The sequence below is a fragment of the Canis lupus genome, chromosome 1 (genome assembly GCF_011100685.1).
Source record: "Canis lupus familiaris isolate Mischka breed German Shepherd chromosome 1, alternate assembly UU_Cfam_GSD_1.0, whole genome shotgun sequence".
In the NCBI taxonomy this organism is placed as follows: domain Eukaryota; kingdom Metazoa; phylum Chordata; class Mammalia; order Carnivora; family Canidae; genus Canis; species Canis lupus.
Genome location: NC_049222.1, coordinates 21,001,354 through 21,019,920, shown reverse-complemented (window position 1 = coordinate 21,019,920; position 18,567 = coordinate 21,001,354). Strand labels below are relative to the sequence as shown.

General features: G+C 35.9%; 1 protein-coding gene across 1 annotated transcript; it reads left to right on the top strand.

Moving 5' to 3' along the window:
- Positions 1 to 6,185: 6,185 nt before the first annotated feature.
- LOC610632 (dynactin associated protein) lies at positions 6,186 to 12,351 on the top strand. Its single transcript, XM_038525573.1, has 3 exons — positions 6,186 to 6,573; positions 9,149 to 9,229; positions 10,010 to 12,351. The coding sequence occupies exons 1-3, from the start codon at positions 6,520 to 6,522 to the stop codon at positions 10,337 to 10,339; spliced, it is 465 nt and encodes a 154-aa protein (XP_038381501.1). The 5' UTR covers positions 6,186 to 6,519; the 3' UTR covers positions 10,340 to 12,351.
- Positions 12,352 to 18,567: the final 6,216 nt, after the last annotated feature.

Below are 18,567 nucleotides of genomic sequence, written 5' to 3'. Positions count from 1 at the left end.
ATAAAAGGCCTGTTGGAACCGATATTACAATATATTTAATTACAATAGGTTGGTTGTGCTCAGTCTTTTGGCAGGACTAATATGGGATTATAATATCTGCAGAGAGAGAATTAAGGGTCACAGGGTTAAAGTGCAGAAATACAGGGGCAGCTAGGTGGCATCTGATTCTTGGTTTTGGTTCAGGTCATGATTTCAGGGTCCTGGGATTGAGCCCCGCATCCAGCTCTGCACTCAGCATGGAGTCTACTTGAGGATTCTCTCTCTCCTTCTTCCTTTGTCCCTCCCCCTGCTTGTGCACACACACTCTTCTCTCTCTCTCTCTCTCAAATAAATAAATAAATCTTTAAAAATGCAGAAATATGGAAGATAATTGAAGGGAGGGAATGTTTTTAGAAAAGGATGATGTTAAAAGAATGGACACCTGTCCAATATCAAGTGTCCATACTAGTTGTTGACAATCAGGAAAATGTTGGAACAGAGAGAGCAGGATGTCACCTCAATATGTAACCAATTATTAACACACCTCTAAGCTATAATGTATGTAGATCAATTTCCTAAAGTTCAAATAAAAGGTAAAAGTTTGGATGTTCGAGTCATATTTGTCAAAATACTTATGCCCTGTATCTGGTAGCCAGAATGTCCAACGAACCTTTGTCTGGAGCTTTTGATTAAATAAATTTGTTTATAATTAGGTTAAATCACTTATAAGAGCTTGAGTAAAGTCATCTACAATGGAAAAATTCATGTATCATAAATTAGAAGGGAATGAAATATTGTACAATAAATGTTCTGGGAAAACTGGTTAAATATTTGGGGAAAATTGACTTTAAATATACTGAAGAATACTTGTTGAAATCAAAATATTAAAATCAGACACAATTAGCTTAGCCTCCCCATTTTAAAAACTTTTGTAAGTCAAAGAAATCATTCTTTTTCTTTTTCTTTTTTTTGAGACTCGAATCAGAATTATTAACAAAAGGAAAAAAGGAAATCGTAATATCAGAAGACACAGTGCTTAGGTATGCCTAGATTAGGTGTTTATGAACATTACAAGCAACAGACTTTCCCTGTTTGGGAAAAGGCAAATTGGGACAAAGCCTACAAAGACATTTTCATTGTGTCTACCTTCGAATGAAAGCAAGCAGTCCAAATATCCAAAAGTCTAAATATTGTGACAAAGCCTTAACTGTGCTGAAGTAGTTGTTTGTAAAAACATGGTAGTAAAAGGAAGAGCTTAGGAGTCTGTGGACATGACATTTAAAAAGAATATCCTCTTCAAGTACTTACCATTTACACTTCAGAGCTTTGAAAATTGAAGCTCCTAATTATTATTCAGTAATAAATCTGTAATAAGTTAATGTTGTAATTCCACTGAGGAGAAAACACAGTGTCTATATATTTGGGTTCCTTTGACTATATGTCTACTTTGATTTTTCATAACTTTAAGTATTTTCTCCTTTTCTTCCTTTATTTGTTCTCTGTTTCATTCCACAATGGCTATAAGTACATTTACAAAGATAGGGATAAAGGAAAATAGGACACCTACAGACAAGTTTAAAAGATGAAAAAGAACAATTTTCCAGGAGTAATACAGCAGTTTTTGCTTCTGATACCAGTCTGGCAAGTCTCTGAGGATTCTTATAGAACTGTGATATAAAAAACACAGCTTGACCACATTCTGTAAGACAGATGACAATGAGTGTTTGTGCCTTTTCAAAGAAATCATTCTTAAAAAAAAAGTAGGAAAAGTAAACTGCTGGAAAAATATTTGCAACACATGGGGTGAAAAAGTCATTGGTATCTTGATACGTATAATGTTCACTAGAAAAAGGAGTACTGAACCACAATAGTTGAACTGCCTGAAACATGAATATAAATAAACATAAATATGAACAAACACATGTAAATATAAATATTAATGCTTTATAAGTATGAATACTGAATAATATGGAAATGGTTATTAGTATTTTTGATTTTAGACTTATGAACCAAAGGAAATGTCAACACAAACACATATACACACACTTTTTTCTTTTGACCTAATTAGCCAAGACTGAGGAAATGGTCAAGCAAGAAGAATGTAGTAATTTAGCGAGTAGGGCTGTCTTGTGATTTTTTTTTTTAAGATTTTATTTACTTGAGAGAGAGAGAGAGTTCAAGCAGGGGCAGAGGCAGAGGGAGAGGGAGAGAAATCTCAAGCAGAGTCCCTGCTGAGCACGGAGCTCAGTGTGGGACCTGATCCCGGACCCTGAGATCATGACCTGAACTGAAATCAGGAGTTGGTTGCTTAACTGACTGAACCACCCAGGTGCCCCCATCTTGTGACGTTGTTAGTGACAGTGTAATCTGGTAAAATTTTCTTGGACAATTTGTTGAGTTCCGATCTAATTAATTCCACCTTTAGGTTGCAACTTAAAAAAACAATGACAGATTTTGAAAAAATATCTTTTAAAATTGAGTATCATATTGAATTAGTAAGAGAATAAAATCTGAATACTTGAGCAATGGAAGTGTGGTTGAGTAAACTCTTCCTTTCATGTAATGGACTTTTATGTGACCGATAAAACACACAAAACCAAACAAAAGGGAATAAATATCTTTAGACATGCAATGAAAAAAAGTCTATATGGAATCCATCACATTTCAATAGTGGATAAACAATTATTTTCTAATTTTCTGAATTCTCTTCAAAGTCCATTTATATTAGTTTTCTAATTCGGAAAAAAGTATATGAAGTCAGATGTTTTCATAACCTAATAAAAAAAATAAGAGAAGCAAGACAGTAAATTGAGGGCAGTGAGTAATGGAGACCAAAGGTAATGGATTTATAATGGAAGGATGAATCTAATCTGTGTGTATGCTTGTTTTTTTATTCTTTTTTTTCAAATAGTCATAGAACATTGTTTTAAAACTGAAGTACAAAAGAAATATGTATGTTTAGATACATATACATAGTACATGTATATTTTAGTATATACCTATAATGTATGTACCATAAAACTTCATTTATTTTAGGATATTTTAACTTCTTTTATTTTGGTCTATCAATTTTCTTTCATACTCAACTGAGCTTCTAGATAACTTTCTCAAAATTTCTACATTTCCCTACTAGGGGTTCCATAGCAATGGAGAGAATGAAAAAATGATCTTCTTTTCTTTTGATTTCTATCTGATCTTCAGAGCCGAGATAAAGCACAAATGTCAATTAGCATTGACATATGAATAAACTTTTCATTTTGGAGATATTTGCAACAGAACCCAGAAATAATCTCTTAGTTCTTCTAAGGATTCTGAACAATTGCCTCTCCTTTTTCCTTCGCGGATCAAGACAAATAAGCCCAAGAAGTGTCAGCAGAAATCCAGGTGCAGGTTGGCTGCTATGCTCTAATGCTTCGTGATCATGGCTTTCAGTAGCGGGGAAAAGGGAACAGCCCCATGCTCTTGCTCATTTCTCTAGTGAGTCATATTTCAATCTTTGATGGTCAAGGTGGAGATCAAACTTAAAAGACAGAACAAAATGGCTTAGGTCATGAAAACTTAGACCAGACCATAAAATTGAAGGTTCAGTTTCAAGTATGAGGATTGATAATAATTAACATACTTACAGAATCAGCAAACGAGCAAAGCAGAGGATGCTCATGAGCTCATCGGTGCACAATGATCAACACAAAGAATATAGTGCCCCAGCTGTGACCTTGTTGCTTGCTGGGAGGCACCAAAGTTCAGTGTCCTGGGCACCTTTCATGAAGTGAGGAACCAAACCCTAGGATTAGAAGCCATTTGGCTGGAGTCGAAAGAGGGCACAAATCTCAACTCTGAGTACCTTAAAAGCAACTGATTTTTTTTTTTTTTTAATCAGGCCACAGGTACAGAAACTAGCTTATTTTATGGTTTACTTCTCACTGTGCCATCAGTCAGAAGTACAAAAGAAATACCTATACTTATAGACATATACCTAGTACATATATATTTTAGTATATACCTATAATATATGTACCATAACACTTCATTTTTTAAAAAGATTTTATTTATTTATTTATTCATGAGAGACACACAGAGAGAAGCAGAGACCCAGGCAGAGGGAGAAGTGGGCTTCCCCCAGGGAGCCCAATGTGGGACTCCATCCCCAAACCTGGGACCACACCCTGAGCCCAAGGCAGATGCTCAACCGCTGAGTCACCCAGGCATCCCAAAACTTCGTTTATTTTAGGGTGTTTTAACTTCTTTCATTTTGGTCTATCAATTTTCTTTCATATTCTACTGAGCTTCTAGATAACTTTCTCAAAATTCTACATTTCCCTACTAGGTGTTTCATAGCAATGGGGAAATTTCAGTGCATGAGGCCTAGCCAAAATGGATCTTCCACCTTACTTGTCAGAGAATCACTATGAACACAGAAGAAAGAGAAGGTAATAAAAAAAATTTAAAAAATATTTTTAAATCAATATTTTTATTGATTTTTATTTTTAGCTGAAATGACACATACTATGAATTTTATTAGAGCTCGCCAATATATCTTAGTAAGTACTTACTTTTACCTTATATATAGATTTTCATGTGTGGTGGATATTTATAAGATGAACACCCATGTTATTACACTCAGGTCAAAAATAGAACACTTTTAGCACTTCTAAAATCCCTCCATGTTGAATCCAGCCCCAATTCTGCTTTTCTCCTTCCCCCGAGAGGTAACCACTATTATGAGTTTTATGTTAATAATTTGCTTGCTTTTTAAAAAATGGCTTTATCACTTATGAATGAGTCTCTAAATAATAAAATTTAATTTAATGTCTCTGTTATTTTTCTCACTACATTATATTTATAAGAATCGTAGATTTTATGTGTCTAGCAATAGTTCATTCACTTTCATTGGTGAAAGTATTTTATTGTATAAATATATCACAATTAACTTATCTATTCTGCTGTTGATGTGAATTTGGGATATTTTTAAAAAATTGATAAAATAATGCTACTATAAACTGTGTGTGTGTGTGTGCACGTGCACGTGTGTGTGTGTGTGTGTTTCCCCACGTAATGGGAGTGGAACTGCTAGATCATACAGCATATGAATATCTTCAAATTTACTAGATAATATCAAATGTTTTTCAAGTTGTCTTACCAATGTATACTGCTGCCAGGAGTATATTTATTTAGAACTTCATTAATGATTTATTCATTTAAATTTCATAATTCTTTTCCATTTAAAAGCAGTATACCTCTATTAGTAGATTTATTTCTAGGTACTTGAAATGTTCTTTAAATAGCTCTTTAAGTTTTTAGTTTTCTGAATATTTTTTGCTGACATACAAAACTATGAAACAGTTACTTATAGAAAACAAATGTAAAATAAATTGAATTATAAGTCATTTAATTCTTGCTTAGTGAGAAGTCCAGAGGTTTGGAATCAGTTACAGACAGTTTTTTTCATGAATATACTTACAATAAGAAGACATGTCTACTTTTGAAATAGGATGTGTGTAAGCATCTTAAAATTTTGGAAATTCATGTCATTAACACTGCCAGGAGTTGTTGGCTTATAGGAAATGCACGACTAAAATGGATTTTTAAAGTCATTTTTTCTCCATTCCATACTGCATGCCACATTGTTAAAGGGCCAAGGAGCATTCATTTTCAGATGGATAGAAAACACCACCTCAATTTTGCATGTTGTATCATGTGAATGTTTCCTTGAGAAAAGTGGAAAAGTGCCAAAGACGTTGTTACTTTTCTAGTTCCCGCTCATCAAAAAAGATTGGGGTTCATGAGAAGGATGACATTACATAGCCAAAAGCAACACAAATTTACAGAGAAGCAGACCATATTTACTGTGGATAATCCTTGATTCCCGCAGAATCCTTGATTCTTGTGGATAATCAAGAACTAATGAAGTGACTTATTTGCTACTCTTTATTTTTAGCTGAAATCATTTTAGCGATGGTTGTCCATCTCAGCATAGCCACTGATGTCAATAGCACCATAGATTTTATTCACCATTCACCTAAAATCAATCATGACCCCATAATCTCAATATTGATTTATTTCTGGAAAGTTTTGAAATCAGTCATTACCATAATCCTTCTGCCTCGCCACAGAATGTTCTGCAATGTTCATAATCAAGGAGTGGCTTTGTGGGTTTTTTTAGAAACAAAAACTAAATTCCTAACCCATGAGAAATCAAGTTTCAGTGATTTACATGAATTACGTGAAATAAGGAGGACAAGGGTTCATATCTGCTCAGAATCCTGGAGTCATTTTTACAGCTGAGATAATTTTCTGCATGTTGTTTTTTTGAAGGGAGCAAATTTTTCTATTTATTTTTCCTCAGCAAGCATAAATCGTGTACTTTGGGGTTGAATTTGGAAATTTTTCTTTGGATAATAGATGACTATTGCTTTACATAATCCAGATTGAATAAATACAGTTATTAATTTGACAAAAACCCAGGATTTTCCAACTTCTTATCCACCAAGTGAGTATAGACATCTCTGGAGTTGCACTTGAGATATCAGCCCCCACAGAATGCACGGCGAACGGCATCATGTTGAGGATGTTGAACAAAGTGCAGTACAGCTGGTAAGTACCTATGCCTTTTACTTGCTTTCCTGTCTCATACTCTTGCCTTCAGCGTTTAACGTTTAACACTTCAAGAAAGTTAGGTTGCATTCTTCTGATTTTGCTATTTCAGGATGAATGGAATCCAAGATGTCATTACCAGTAATCAAAAGTGTTCAGGGGTTATTTAATAAGCCAGATAGTGTTTTCATTTCATTTGGGAATTGTGCGTTAGACTTGCCTAAATTTTGATATTTTGCCTGAATTTTGACATTTGTATAAGGGCTACTTGTAGACAAAATTTTTATTTATTTATTTATTTTATTTATGATAGTCACAGAGAGAGAGAGAGAGAGGCAGAGACATAGGCAGAGGGAGAAGCAGGCTCCATGCACTGGGAGCCCGACATGGGACTCGATCCGGGGTCTCCAGGATCGCGCCCTGGGCCAAAGGCAGGCGCCAAACCGCTGCGCCACCCAGGGATCCCTGTAGACAAAATTTTTAATAAATTATTTGAAATGTTGCTGGTAGCACGTTAACATTATTTATTATTATTTATTTATGTTTATTTTATATTGCTTATTTGTATTATTATTAAAATTATTATATATTTTGATCCAATGAAAGTATTTATTCTCATTGACCTACTTGTATATATTTAAAGTAGTAATTTATGAAAAATGTCTCGGGGAGACTTACGGTAAAAATGCATTACTCTAATAATATAAAAATCATATTTCTTAGAACATATATGGGGTCTCATTCATCATTCTAACAAATCTCTTCATTTTACATGTGAGGGAATTGAAACACTAAGGGTCCATTTAGCTAGTGGCAGAGTCAGAAATAGAACCAGATTTCTCATATATAATGTCATTATAAGAAACTACTTAAAAAAAAGAAACTACTTTTCCGAACACTTGACTACTACTATATTCATAATAAGGAAAAATGAACCTTAAGCCAACCCGAGGTTGTAGAAACCAAGAGACAAATCAGAAGAAATAAACACAAAGATAGGATTTGATAAAAGAGTTATTTTGCCACTTGAAGCTTGTATTTATGTCAGTTTCAGGATTCAACATGTAGACCAACATAAGCTTAATTTATAGGATGTCTCATATTTCAGGGAAGTTACACAATGACATTAATATCATGTATAATACATCATTTTATTTCCTTCTTCTTTTCATTATATATTAAATTTGAGTTATGGTAGTTTCTCCACCTGCCAAAAATCTAGGCAAATTATTCCTTTAAGTCAAATAATTAGGTAATCTTGCTAAAAAAAAAAAAAAAAAAACAAAAAAAAACCCCAAAACTCCAAAACAAACAAACAAACAAAAAAGCGATAATCAAAACCAAATAGTAAAATGGACTTCTGAGACCATGAAAAGGAATGTTTGAATTTCTTCCCTCCCCCGCCCCCCCCCCCTTTTTTTTTTGGTAATCTGACAGTCTATATAACTTCTTACATTCTCCCAAAATAATGGGTAGAAGTTTTTTTTTTTTTTTTAATATATACAAATACTAGATGAATTTATTTGCTCATTTTATAGCATTTGGAAAATACAGACAATAACAAAGATAAAAGAAAAAATCACCCATGATCCCTCTCAGAAAAAAAAAATGACTGCTAATATTTTGCTTCCTGTCTCCTCTCCCATCCAATCTAATTTTATTCTTTTGATTGCTTTATTTTGCCATGTAAATTTTTGACAATTTACCCAAGTTTTCCCTCCAAAAATCCCATAAAGATATTAAAATTCAGAAAATTGAGAGTTTATACTGCTGAAGCTTTTTATAAGAGGACATTTATCCAAGTTGTCTTCTTGTTCCTCAGTAAAGTTTTATGGTTTTCTTTATATAAGTCCTATAGCATTTGACATGTTTAACCATTTTATATTGCTTTATTACTACAATTAGTAGTTGCTAATACATGCACACATGCGTGTACATACACAAGACAAGTGCTGCTACATATATTTTTCAAATTTTTATAATCAGCCAATTTAATGAGTTCTTATTACTTTTGAGAGATTGTATGGTTGATTATTTGGAACTCTGTTTGCAGACAGTCATATCAAATAGAAAGAATGTTAATTTTATCTTCACATTTCCATTATTCATACATATTGATGAGAACTTCTAGAAAAACATTACCTAATACTGGTGGCAGGAGACATTCTTCACTTCTTCTGACTTTAAAGGAATGTGCCTGTTTTGAGGTAAACATTCCTTATCACATTTGGGAATTACTATTTTATTTGTAGTTCTTTGAGATTTGCATTGTTTGTCTACTTTTGTCAAGACTGAATGCTAAATCTGTTAAAATGATCCTTGGGTATCTATTGAATCAATCACTTTATTTTTCTTCATTGATCATTTGATGTGAAAAATCTATGTTACAATTCATATCATTAAAACCATTCATTAGAGTTTCAAATTCTCCTAGAACTTGGTTGGTTCTTCATTTAATACATGTTGGAGTCACATCATTTATTTGTGCTTCATTTATGTTCCCAGATAAAATAAACTTTCATTTTTAACAATAAGCCTTGTTTTTTTAATTTATTTAAAAATTCTTTCTTTGCAGTTGCCCAGAAATCCATACTGTTTGAATGAAGGAACTCACTGTGGTTGTAGATTGCCTGGTGCGACCCTCCATCCACAGTGGGTAAGATTTGGGGACTGGGGATGGTGGGGAGTCTTTAGCAGTCCTGTGGAAATCTGTGGGGCTCTTGTGTCCTTTAACCTTTCACTGTCCTTTGTCTACTCTACACATCTCCAGTGCTGCCGTGTGTGTGTGACACCTGGGACTCATAGTCCCCAACAGTTTGTCAGGCCTTCATTCTATTCCTTGATGACCATACCCCAAACGAGAGCTAATAAGTTTTGCATTTTAATGTCTTTCTGAGCTCAATGAAAGTCCTCTTATGTATGAGATAAAAATGTATTTTAAAAATATTTTTCTAATTCTGAAATTTTAATAGGTAATGGAAAATAGGAGATAACAATGAGCAAAAGAACACCTGTAATTTTCTATCACTCAAAGATAACCAATCTAAGTGTTTTGATATGTGTTTTTATCGTTTTCCTAGCCATGAGGACTAATTAGGTAATTTATATTGCAACGTTATTAGCTGATAATAACTAACAGTGATATATCCCAGAGGCAATCTGTTTGCGTTTGAGATGATGCTTTATTGCTTTAGTACAAAGGGGTAACTCAGAGGGAACATTTTGTCCTCATGGACTTGTGGACAAAGTGTGTGTGTGTGTGTGTGTGTGTGTGTGTGTGTGTGAAGGAGAGGGAGAGGGGGAAAGAATGAAAGAAAGCTGTACTTTATAGCTTTTGGAGTAAGGGAAAAGGTTAGCCTCATTCTAATTGAAATCAGTTACCTAAATCACTACTGTGTCATTTGCTGAAATATTAACTTTTCATAATTCATTGCAGGTTACAACAAAACCGTGGTCACTCTGGAAAACATTTCTGGTGTGTCTCTTGGCCTGTCTAATTGCCACAACTCTTGTTGTTCTGGTCTTATATTTTGTCCACTTTGGCAGGCCCACCAACAGTACCACTATCATCATTCACGCAGATGGAAAGTCAAATCATGTCACCTGCATCCCTGGTTCTCCCCCATCTCCTGCCTCATCAACCCTGCCTGGATCTCCTACCACTGTGGCTAAACAAAGCTCCTCTGCCAAGGTGTCTCCGTCCTCCGTAGACACAACTAAACCAACAACATTGGACCATGAAGTTATCATTGAAGAGGAAAAATGACATTTTTTGAGCCCCTAGCTCTCCTCAAGCTGGATCAACACCCTAGCCTTGAAGGAGGCATGTCCGGGTGTCCTCTCTTCCTGTCAAAGAGCTTCCAAAGCAGTTTGGCTTCATGAGAGCTTCTCCTCTTGCTCTGCTCATTTGCTATATTCCCACATGGTAATCACTCAGTTCTTGGTTCCTCCAATGTTCAAATGATTAGGAAAATTTTTTTTCAACTGATTCTGATTGATCCATTCAGGCAGGGGCCCAGAGCTTTCTTTGCATCCCTCCTATATAACCACCTTTCTCTTCACAATGGGGGTTTCAGCTGAGGTAGAGGCTGCCAGGTGGATCCCCCTCTGCTTTGTTCCCTGCCTGTTCGCTCTTAAGCCAGGATTTACCCTCTAGTTATTGCTTATTTTACAGTCTCATATGCTTCACTATTTTCAGCATTTGTTTTCCAGTAGGGGGAAGGAAATCTTCAATTATAGTAGTTAATGAGAAAGAGTCTTAAAATACCTATTGGTTATTGCAGATGCATTTCTCTTGTTGGGAAATTCAGAAAAGAGATCAGTGAGGTTAGAAAGGAAAGTCAAGGAAGATTTTGGAGACAAACTAAGAGTTGGAAAAGGGTGAAAATTTGGACTTAGGTAGAGATAATTAAAATAGAAAATTGAAAGGTGAAGGGGATTTAACATTTAAAATCAAAAGCACGCTTAGAAACACTTCAGATGTAGCAAATGATATATTTTATATATATGCATTTTTCACTGATATTGTCAATATTATTTTCCATATTTGATATTTTGCTCAATATCTAAAATACCATAAACCACTACTTATAAAATTTGAACCTTAAAATTGTTTTGTATTTTGTACTATGATTTTGCTTGCAGTTTGCTGCATAACACAAGACTTGTTCAATGTCATTTATATTGAGTGTTTAATATTTACTAAAAGCGTACACATTCATTCTGGGAAAGACTTCAGAGTTAAATGAACCTATCCATTACACCCCCGAATCTTCAAACTACAAAAATGGAAGACTGTCTCAGACAAACAGGCTTCCTACCCAAGGACTCAGCCCTGTGAGAGGACACTAAAGCCTTGGTATCCATCGTCCAACTTCTGATTATCTTTTGAACACACATTTTCAGAGGTTCTGAAAGCATTTTTTTCTTTTCCTAAAGCAAAAGACTTTGTGTTCTATATAATTCTAGTTGATTTGTTGCAGTCAATAAGAGGCCATGTAAATTAGCATAGACTTTGAGGCCTTACTGAGTATCTAGTGTCCATAAGATCAGAAATATGGTCATTCCTTACAAAATTGTTATATATGGACAGTTAGTATTATTTCTCAGATACCAAGAGATGTACACATTTGAGTCTCTAAATATTAATTTTATACCACAAATATTTGATAATACAATTTAAGAATGATGAGAGTTATTATATACATTTTAGAAAAGAAATGTCATAAAGCTCTAGATAAGGTTAATAAACACAAGGGAGTAAATGTGCATGCATTTTCCCCTGTATGATTTTAAACCAATTCATTTTATTGTATTTTTTATTTAAATGCTTATGAAGAAGAAAGACTAAATTCACTAGGTTCAAATGTACTTCTTAATGTGATTGAAACTTTGTTTTGTGATATGAAAGTAAAAGAAAAGATTTTTAAAAAGGACTGAAAATAAACTTACTTCTAATAAAATTTAAAAAATAGTTTTCTATTCTAGAAGCCAAGCTAAGTAACTAGATGTTGTAATAAGAGCTGTTGTTAACTTCTTTCACTTTTATAGATCTTACAGAATGGGGTATGGTAACATGGGAAGGATAACTTCTTTATGTTTAAGAAGAATCTTAGCAATGAACTTCCTACATTAGATATTGGGTTGGAGGATATTGTAATTAAATTATCTGAGATCATCAGGTTTTGGAGCTTTGTAAAACAGAGATATGAATGAGCTCTTGGGTTCTTTTTTTTTCCTTTAGATTTTTATGGTTTAATAAAATATTAAAATAGTAAACAGAGTTGTGGAAAATATCTTCACAAGTTAAAATACATCACTTGAAACAAAAATTTTACAAAGTATTGTGAAAATACTAAATGTGCATAGTTAATAAATAAGTAATCATCCAGTTTTAAAGATTTATTCAGCAAATATTAAAACCATATATAAGTGCTAATATTTATTGTTCCAAAATTTTATTCACTCACTGTACTTGATCGATAGTAATATATTTTAGTCAGGAAGCTCCTCTATTTAAAACACCTGCTACATACCCTTTTGCGAGTCTATCATTTATTCTTAAGTGCAAAGTAACTTAGCATTACATGTTAAATTTTCAAAAACAAATAAGAGTGTAATTAACTTCTTTAGAGGCTTTATGGGAAAATGTCCTATTGGGCGTTTTGTTCCCCTCAAAGCTTATATATCTATACTGAAAATCCACCGTAATAGGTGGTCCAGCTCCATGATGATATGTGATTCACTCTGATAATGGGCAGTTTCAGAAGCTTTTGAACTTTGAAACTCTAGCTGATAACATTGACTCTATCTTGACTCTCCTCCATCCTGTTCACGCCTGAACAGTGACCTCTTCTACGTGTTCCATGCCCAGAGGAGATTAAGGTATACCCTCACCCAAATGTGGGAAGGCTAGTTCTGATCTTGAGCTTCCCTAAGGTGGCACGCAGAAGGCTCCACTTTAGGGAACTAGTAGAGGTCCTCTGGTGCATACAGATGGTGCCACTTTAGGTAATTACCCTGTGGCTGCACCATACTGCTTGCTCTATAAAAGCTGGGAGATTAAGGTCTGGGCCAGGTGGAGAATAACTGTGACTGCTGCGGGTCGTCCCCTGTGGGATTCCCACTGCCAGTAAGTTACCCTGAATAAAACTAAATGGCAGAGAGAGGCTTCATTTTTCAGTCTCAAAGTGCCTTCTCTTTGGTTTACTGACTCTTCTTTACCTTCTGTCAATTGGCAAGCCAGCCAGGAGATGGAAAACAAGTATGGGCAAAGGGGAAAGCCTCTTGTTTGTGGGAGAAATCCCAGATTGGCCAGCCACCTCCATGTGGAGGGACTCGCCAGGTTTTTGGAGCCTTTCAAAAAAAAAACTTTCTTGCACTGCAAGAATATAGGGATGCATCCCTCACCACCCAAGCCCAAGGGATTGTTAGGTACCTTACCCAAAACGGCTGGGAAAGAAAATAGAGAGGGGGAAATAACCAAGCTATTGTGGCAGTAGCTTGGTGGTTGATCTGTGCATATGAGGCACCCCAGAAAAGCAGTTACTAAAAAGGAGAGAACTGGAACAAACCAGGGAAGTGTGTCTTTAGAAAAGGACATAGGAGCTCATGTTCCTCTAATGTGGACATTATGTCCTAAAGAACCCAACGGCCAGAGGAACGCTTAGAAATTATAGCATGTAAGATGGCAAAATGCATGGGCACGGACTTTCACACACTAAAGTGAGAGCTGTTATATCTTAAGAGAATTGAGACCGTAAAGCATGTGATCCTGGGGATAATGTCTTGTCGGATAGCATTATCACAGAGGAGGGGAAAGATGTACAGGCATACCCTTTGATTCAAAGACCCAGGCCACTTGTGAGCCTGGGGATGGTGGAAAGGTTCCCACTAGTGAGAGAATGATTATGAGGGAATATTCTGCTGCTGGGTTATTGGAGCTAACCGGCTGCTTTAAGTGGAAGGGCCAAGACGGGGTGGCTGCTTGGGTGTTAGGACTATGGAATACTGGGGGGAGATGATATTATGTTAAATGGGTTTGAGATGTTAAAAATGGTCTCTGTCATTGCTCAGTCTGCCTTGTGACAAGGATTAGATGCTGCAGGCATGGGTGAGTTTCGAGGTGCTTAGCTAATTTGATTGATTGGATAAAGGCTACCATTAAGATAATCTGGCCTAGTGAAGAGGATGCTCCCCTCCCCTACCTGTTACGCTGGGCCTCTATGGGAGAACTGCAAGAAATTATATGTGAACTAGGAATGAAACATGCCATTTATACCCAGCATTTTGGAGGCCCAGGAGAAGAACTATTTTCCTCTGGTAGGAAAGCTCTTATCTTACAGTCAGCCCTGGAGCATGTTAGGGGATTTAGCATCTGTCCTTGACGGGTGTGGCTAATTAGCCCTTTGCTACAGTGGCTGCTATGGTTGCTGATTTAGGTGAAGCTGAAAGAATCCATTATGACGGAGACAGGTTGAAAAACAAGGAGAAACAAAGGATCCTGCCAACAATAAAATGGCAGAAAGGGGGCCCATCAAAGTGTCTTAAACAATTGTGGCAATAGCTAATATTATCTGGGACCCAGAGAGAAAATATAGACAACCCAATTTGATCTTGCTAAACTTATGGAAGGCACTAAATCAGGCAAAGTAGTTTGCTCATTTGAAGGAAGGCTCAAAAAAGCCAGGTGCATTGCCAAATGCTCCTCTACTAATGGAGGAATTTCAGGGGTGGATCCCCTTACCCCTAGAGACTAGGAGTTAGGCCAATGTTGATCTCTAGTGTGTGTAGGAGGGCAGTGTGGGGGGGAACCCATGTTGAACTGACTGTTTATTGGTCTCCCACTGGCAGGCAGACTGTACTGGCTTGATAGATACTGGAGTTGGATACATACTTATTTATGGAAACCTCTCAAAATTTGGGGGAGAAAATGAAGCTGTAAATGGTTATGGGGGATAAATTATCAAGGTCAATTTAGTCTATCTACAGACGGGTAGGCTTCCTCCCTGCTGTTTCCTGGTGCATATTTCCCCCCATTCCTGAGTATATTTTGGGTCGAGGGGTTTTATAGATCTGGATCTAGCTACAAGGACAGATGAATTCAGGCTGTATACTGGAATAGTGAAACCTGTCATCATGAGTCATGCATAGGAACCTATACAGCTGCCATTCCCTTGAAAGTAATAAGCATAAAACAGTATAAACTACCCGAGAGGCATAAGGAAATTACTGCCACCATTAGAGAATTTAGAAAAGGTTCGAGTAGGTCTGGTCAAAGCCCATTCAATAGTCTAGTTGGGGATATAAAGAAATCTAATGGGACCTGGTGAATGACAATAGCTTATAGGGAACTCATTAAAGTTACTCTGACCATCCATGTTATGGTGCCTGGTATAGTCTTTTGTTAGAAAAAAATCACGGCATACATTAAGACCTATTATTGTGTACTGGACCTATCTAATGCCCTTTATAGCATTCTGTTAGAACTGGAATCCCAAAACCAATCTACTTTCATGTGGAATGGGAGACCGTGAACCTTTTAGACATTGCCCCAAGGGTATCTCTATATTCCTACAATTTGTCCTAGAATGATAGCCAGAGATTTGGAAAAATGGATATTGATATTTTTAGAGGAGATGGTGCTTTATCATTATATAGATGATGTTACGTTCACTTGTAATGATTTACCCTCCCTATCTCAAGCGGCTCCCTCATTATAAGCATACTTAAAGTCAGGAGGATAGAAGGTAATTACCCATAGATCCAAGGGTGAGGTCAGTCAGTAATGTGCCTGGGCGCCAAGTGGTTGGGTAAGACAAAGGTAATGCCTGAGGCAGGCACTTATAAAATACAAGTCTTCCCAACCCCTATAATGGCAGGAGAATTACAAGCTTTTTTTTTGGTTTGTTTGTTCATTGGGTTACTGGAAGTCTTTTAGTCCCCAGCTAGCACAGATATTAAAACCTTCATATGCCTTGGTTAAGAGGGGAAGACCAGGGATTGGGGGGCTAACCAAGAGGCTTCTTAGAGACAAAAATGATAGTAAAACAAATACAGGCCCTAGGGGTATTATAGCAAGTATCTTTTCTGACCACAATGATATGAAACTAGAAGTCAATAACTGGAGGAAAGCTGAAAAATTTACAAGCATGGGGAAACTAAACAGCACACTACTGAACAAACAATGGGTCAAAGAAGAACTCAAAAGGGAAATAAAAGAAAAATATCTTAAAACAAGATAGAAACACAACATATGAAAACCTATGGGGTTCTGCAGACTTTCTAAGGGGGAAGTTTATAGTAATAACATTAGGTTGTTTATTTGAAATCTTTGTTTTCTAACTTTATACCTCAAGGAAATACAAAAAGAACTAAACCCAAAATTAGCAGAAGGAAGTAAATAAGATCAGAGCTGAAATGTCCCTCTACAATGAAAATGAATCAACCATTGATACATGCCACATGATAAATCTCAAGGTAGTTATGCTGAAAGTGGGCAAATGAAAGAGTACATACTGTATGATTTCATTAATAGAAAATTCTGAAAAATTTAAGCTAATTGATAGTTACAGAAGACAGACCATTGGTTGCCTAAGGACAAGAATTGGAGTGAGGACATTTCGGGCAAATAAATTACAAAGGAGCATAAGGAAAATGTTGAGGGTGATGGGCATGTTCATTATCTTGATGGTGTTTTCAAGGGTTAAAACTTACTAAATCATATGACTCAAATACGTGCAATTTGTTGTATGCCAGTTATGCCTAAGTAAAGCTATTTTTAAAAACGACCAGTAAAATAATAGAAAAGATGAATGAAACTAAGAACTGATTATTTGGGAAAAAAATAAAATTGAGAAAGCTTTAGACAAGCTAATAAAAAAGAAGAGTCAAATATCATTAGAAGTGGAAGAGGAGACATTACAACTGATACCACAGATCTAGAAAGATCAGAAGAGGTTATAGTGAACAGTTCTGTGTCAACAAATTGGATAACCTAGGAGAAATGGACAACTTCCTAGAAACCTACAACTTGCCAAGACTGAATCACAAATAAACAGAAAATCAAAAACAGGTCAATATGAGTAAGGTGAATGAATCAGTAACCAAAAACTTTCTAAACTTCTAGAAGAGCCCAGGACCAGATGGTTTCACTGGTTAATTCCACCAAACATTTAAAGAAGAATTAATGCCAATCCTTAAAATGTTCTAAAAAAACTGATGGGGAAGGAATATGCCCAACTTGTTTTATAAGGCTACTTTTACCCTCATACTGAAGCCAGATAAAGACACTCCAAGAAAACAAAGCTGTGGGCCCATGTCCCTAATAAATGTAGGTGCAAAAATTCCCAACAAAATATTAGCAAACTATATTCAATCACATATTAAAAGGATAATATACTAAAAATCAAACTAAAAATCAAACTAAATCAAACCAATCAAACTAAAAAGCTTCTGCACAGCAAGGAAACCATCAACAAAATGCAACCTGTAGGATGGGAGAAAATCTTTGCAAATCATATAATCTGATAAGGGTTAATACCCAAAATCCATAAAGAATTCATAACTTGATAGGAAAAAACAATCGGATTTAAAAAAATAGGCAGAAGAATAGAATAAACATTTCCCCAAAGAAGACATACAGTTGGCTAGGAGGTACGTGAAAAGGTGCTCAAAATCACTAATTAGGAATATGCAAATGAAAGCCAGAACATATCATCTCACTTGTTAGAGTGGTTATCCTCAAAAAGATGAGATGACAAGTGTTGGCAAAGATGCAGAGAAAGGGAAAACGTGTGTTGGTGGGGAGGTAAATTGGTAGAGCCACTGTGAAAAACAGTATGGAGGTTCCTAAAGAAATTGAAAATAAAGCTATCATATGATCAAGCAATTGCACTTCTGGTTATATTCTCGAAGAAAATGAAAACAGGATCTGGAAGAGATATCTGTACTCCCATGTTCATTGCAGCATCATTCACAGTAGTCAAGATAGGAAGCAGTGTTAAGTGTCAACAGATGAATGGATAAAGAAGATGTGAAAAAAAACTCAGCCACCAGAGAGAAGGAAATCTTGTCATTTGTGACAACGTGAATGGAAGCCGAGGGCATTATTCTAAATGAAATAAGCCAGAGAGAGCAAAATACTGGATAATATGATCCATATGTGGGATCTAAAAAAGCTAAAATGCTAGAAACCAATGAAATATAGAAAGTTTCTTTGTCACAGGCAAAAGACTGAAGGTAGCTTGTACAGAGCTGGAAAAAGTAATTTCGATATCCTCAGAGACCTAGACTCCTTTATCTCACTGTTCCACATAGTCAGCAGCCGGCTTCTGCTTCATGGCCCAGAATGGCTACTTAAGCTCCGGTCATTATGTCTATATTCCAACCAGCAGAAAGGAAGAGGCATGAAAGGACTGATCCTTCCCTCTAAGGTTATTTCGAGTCGGCAAGAGCCTCCCCTGTCACTAGTGTGCGTGCACCCAGGGCCCCGCC

Coding starts and splice junctions, on each gene's coding strand:
- LOC610632 (XM_038525573.1), top strand. CDS start 6,520: ATGCACGGCGAACGGCATCATGTTGAGGATGTTGAACAAAGTGCAGTA. Junction 6,574..9,148: donor AACAAAGTGCAGTACAGCTG/GTAAGTACCTAT, acceptor CTTTCTTTGCAG/TTGCCCAGAAATCCATACTG. Junction 9,230..10,009: donor CGACCCTCCATCCACAGTGG/GTAAGATTTGGG, acceptor AATTCATTGCAG/GTTACAACAAAACCGTGGTC.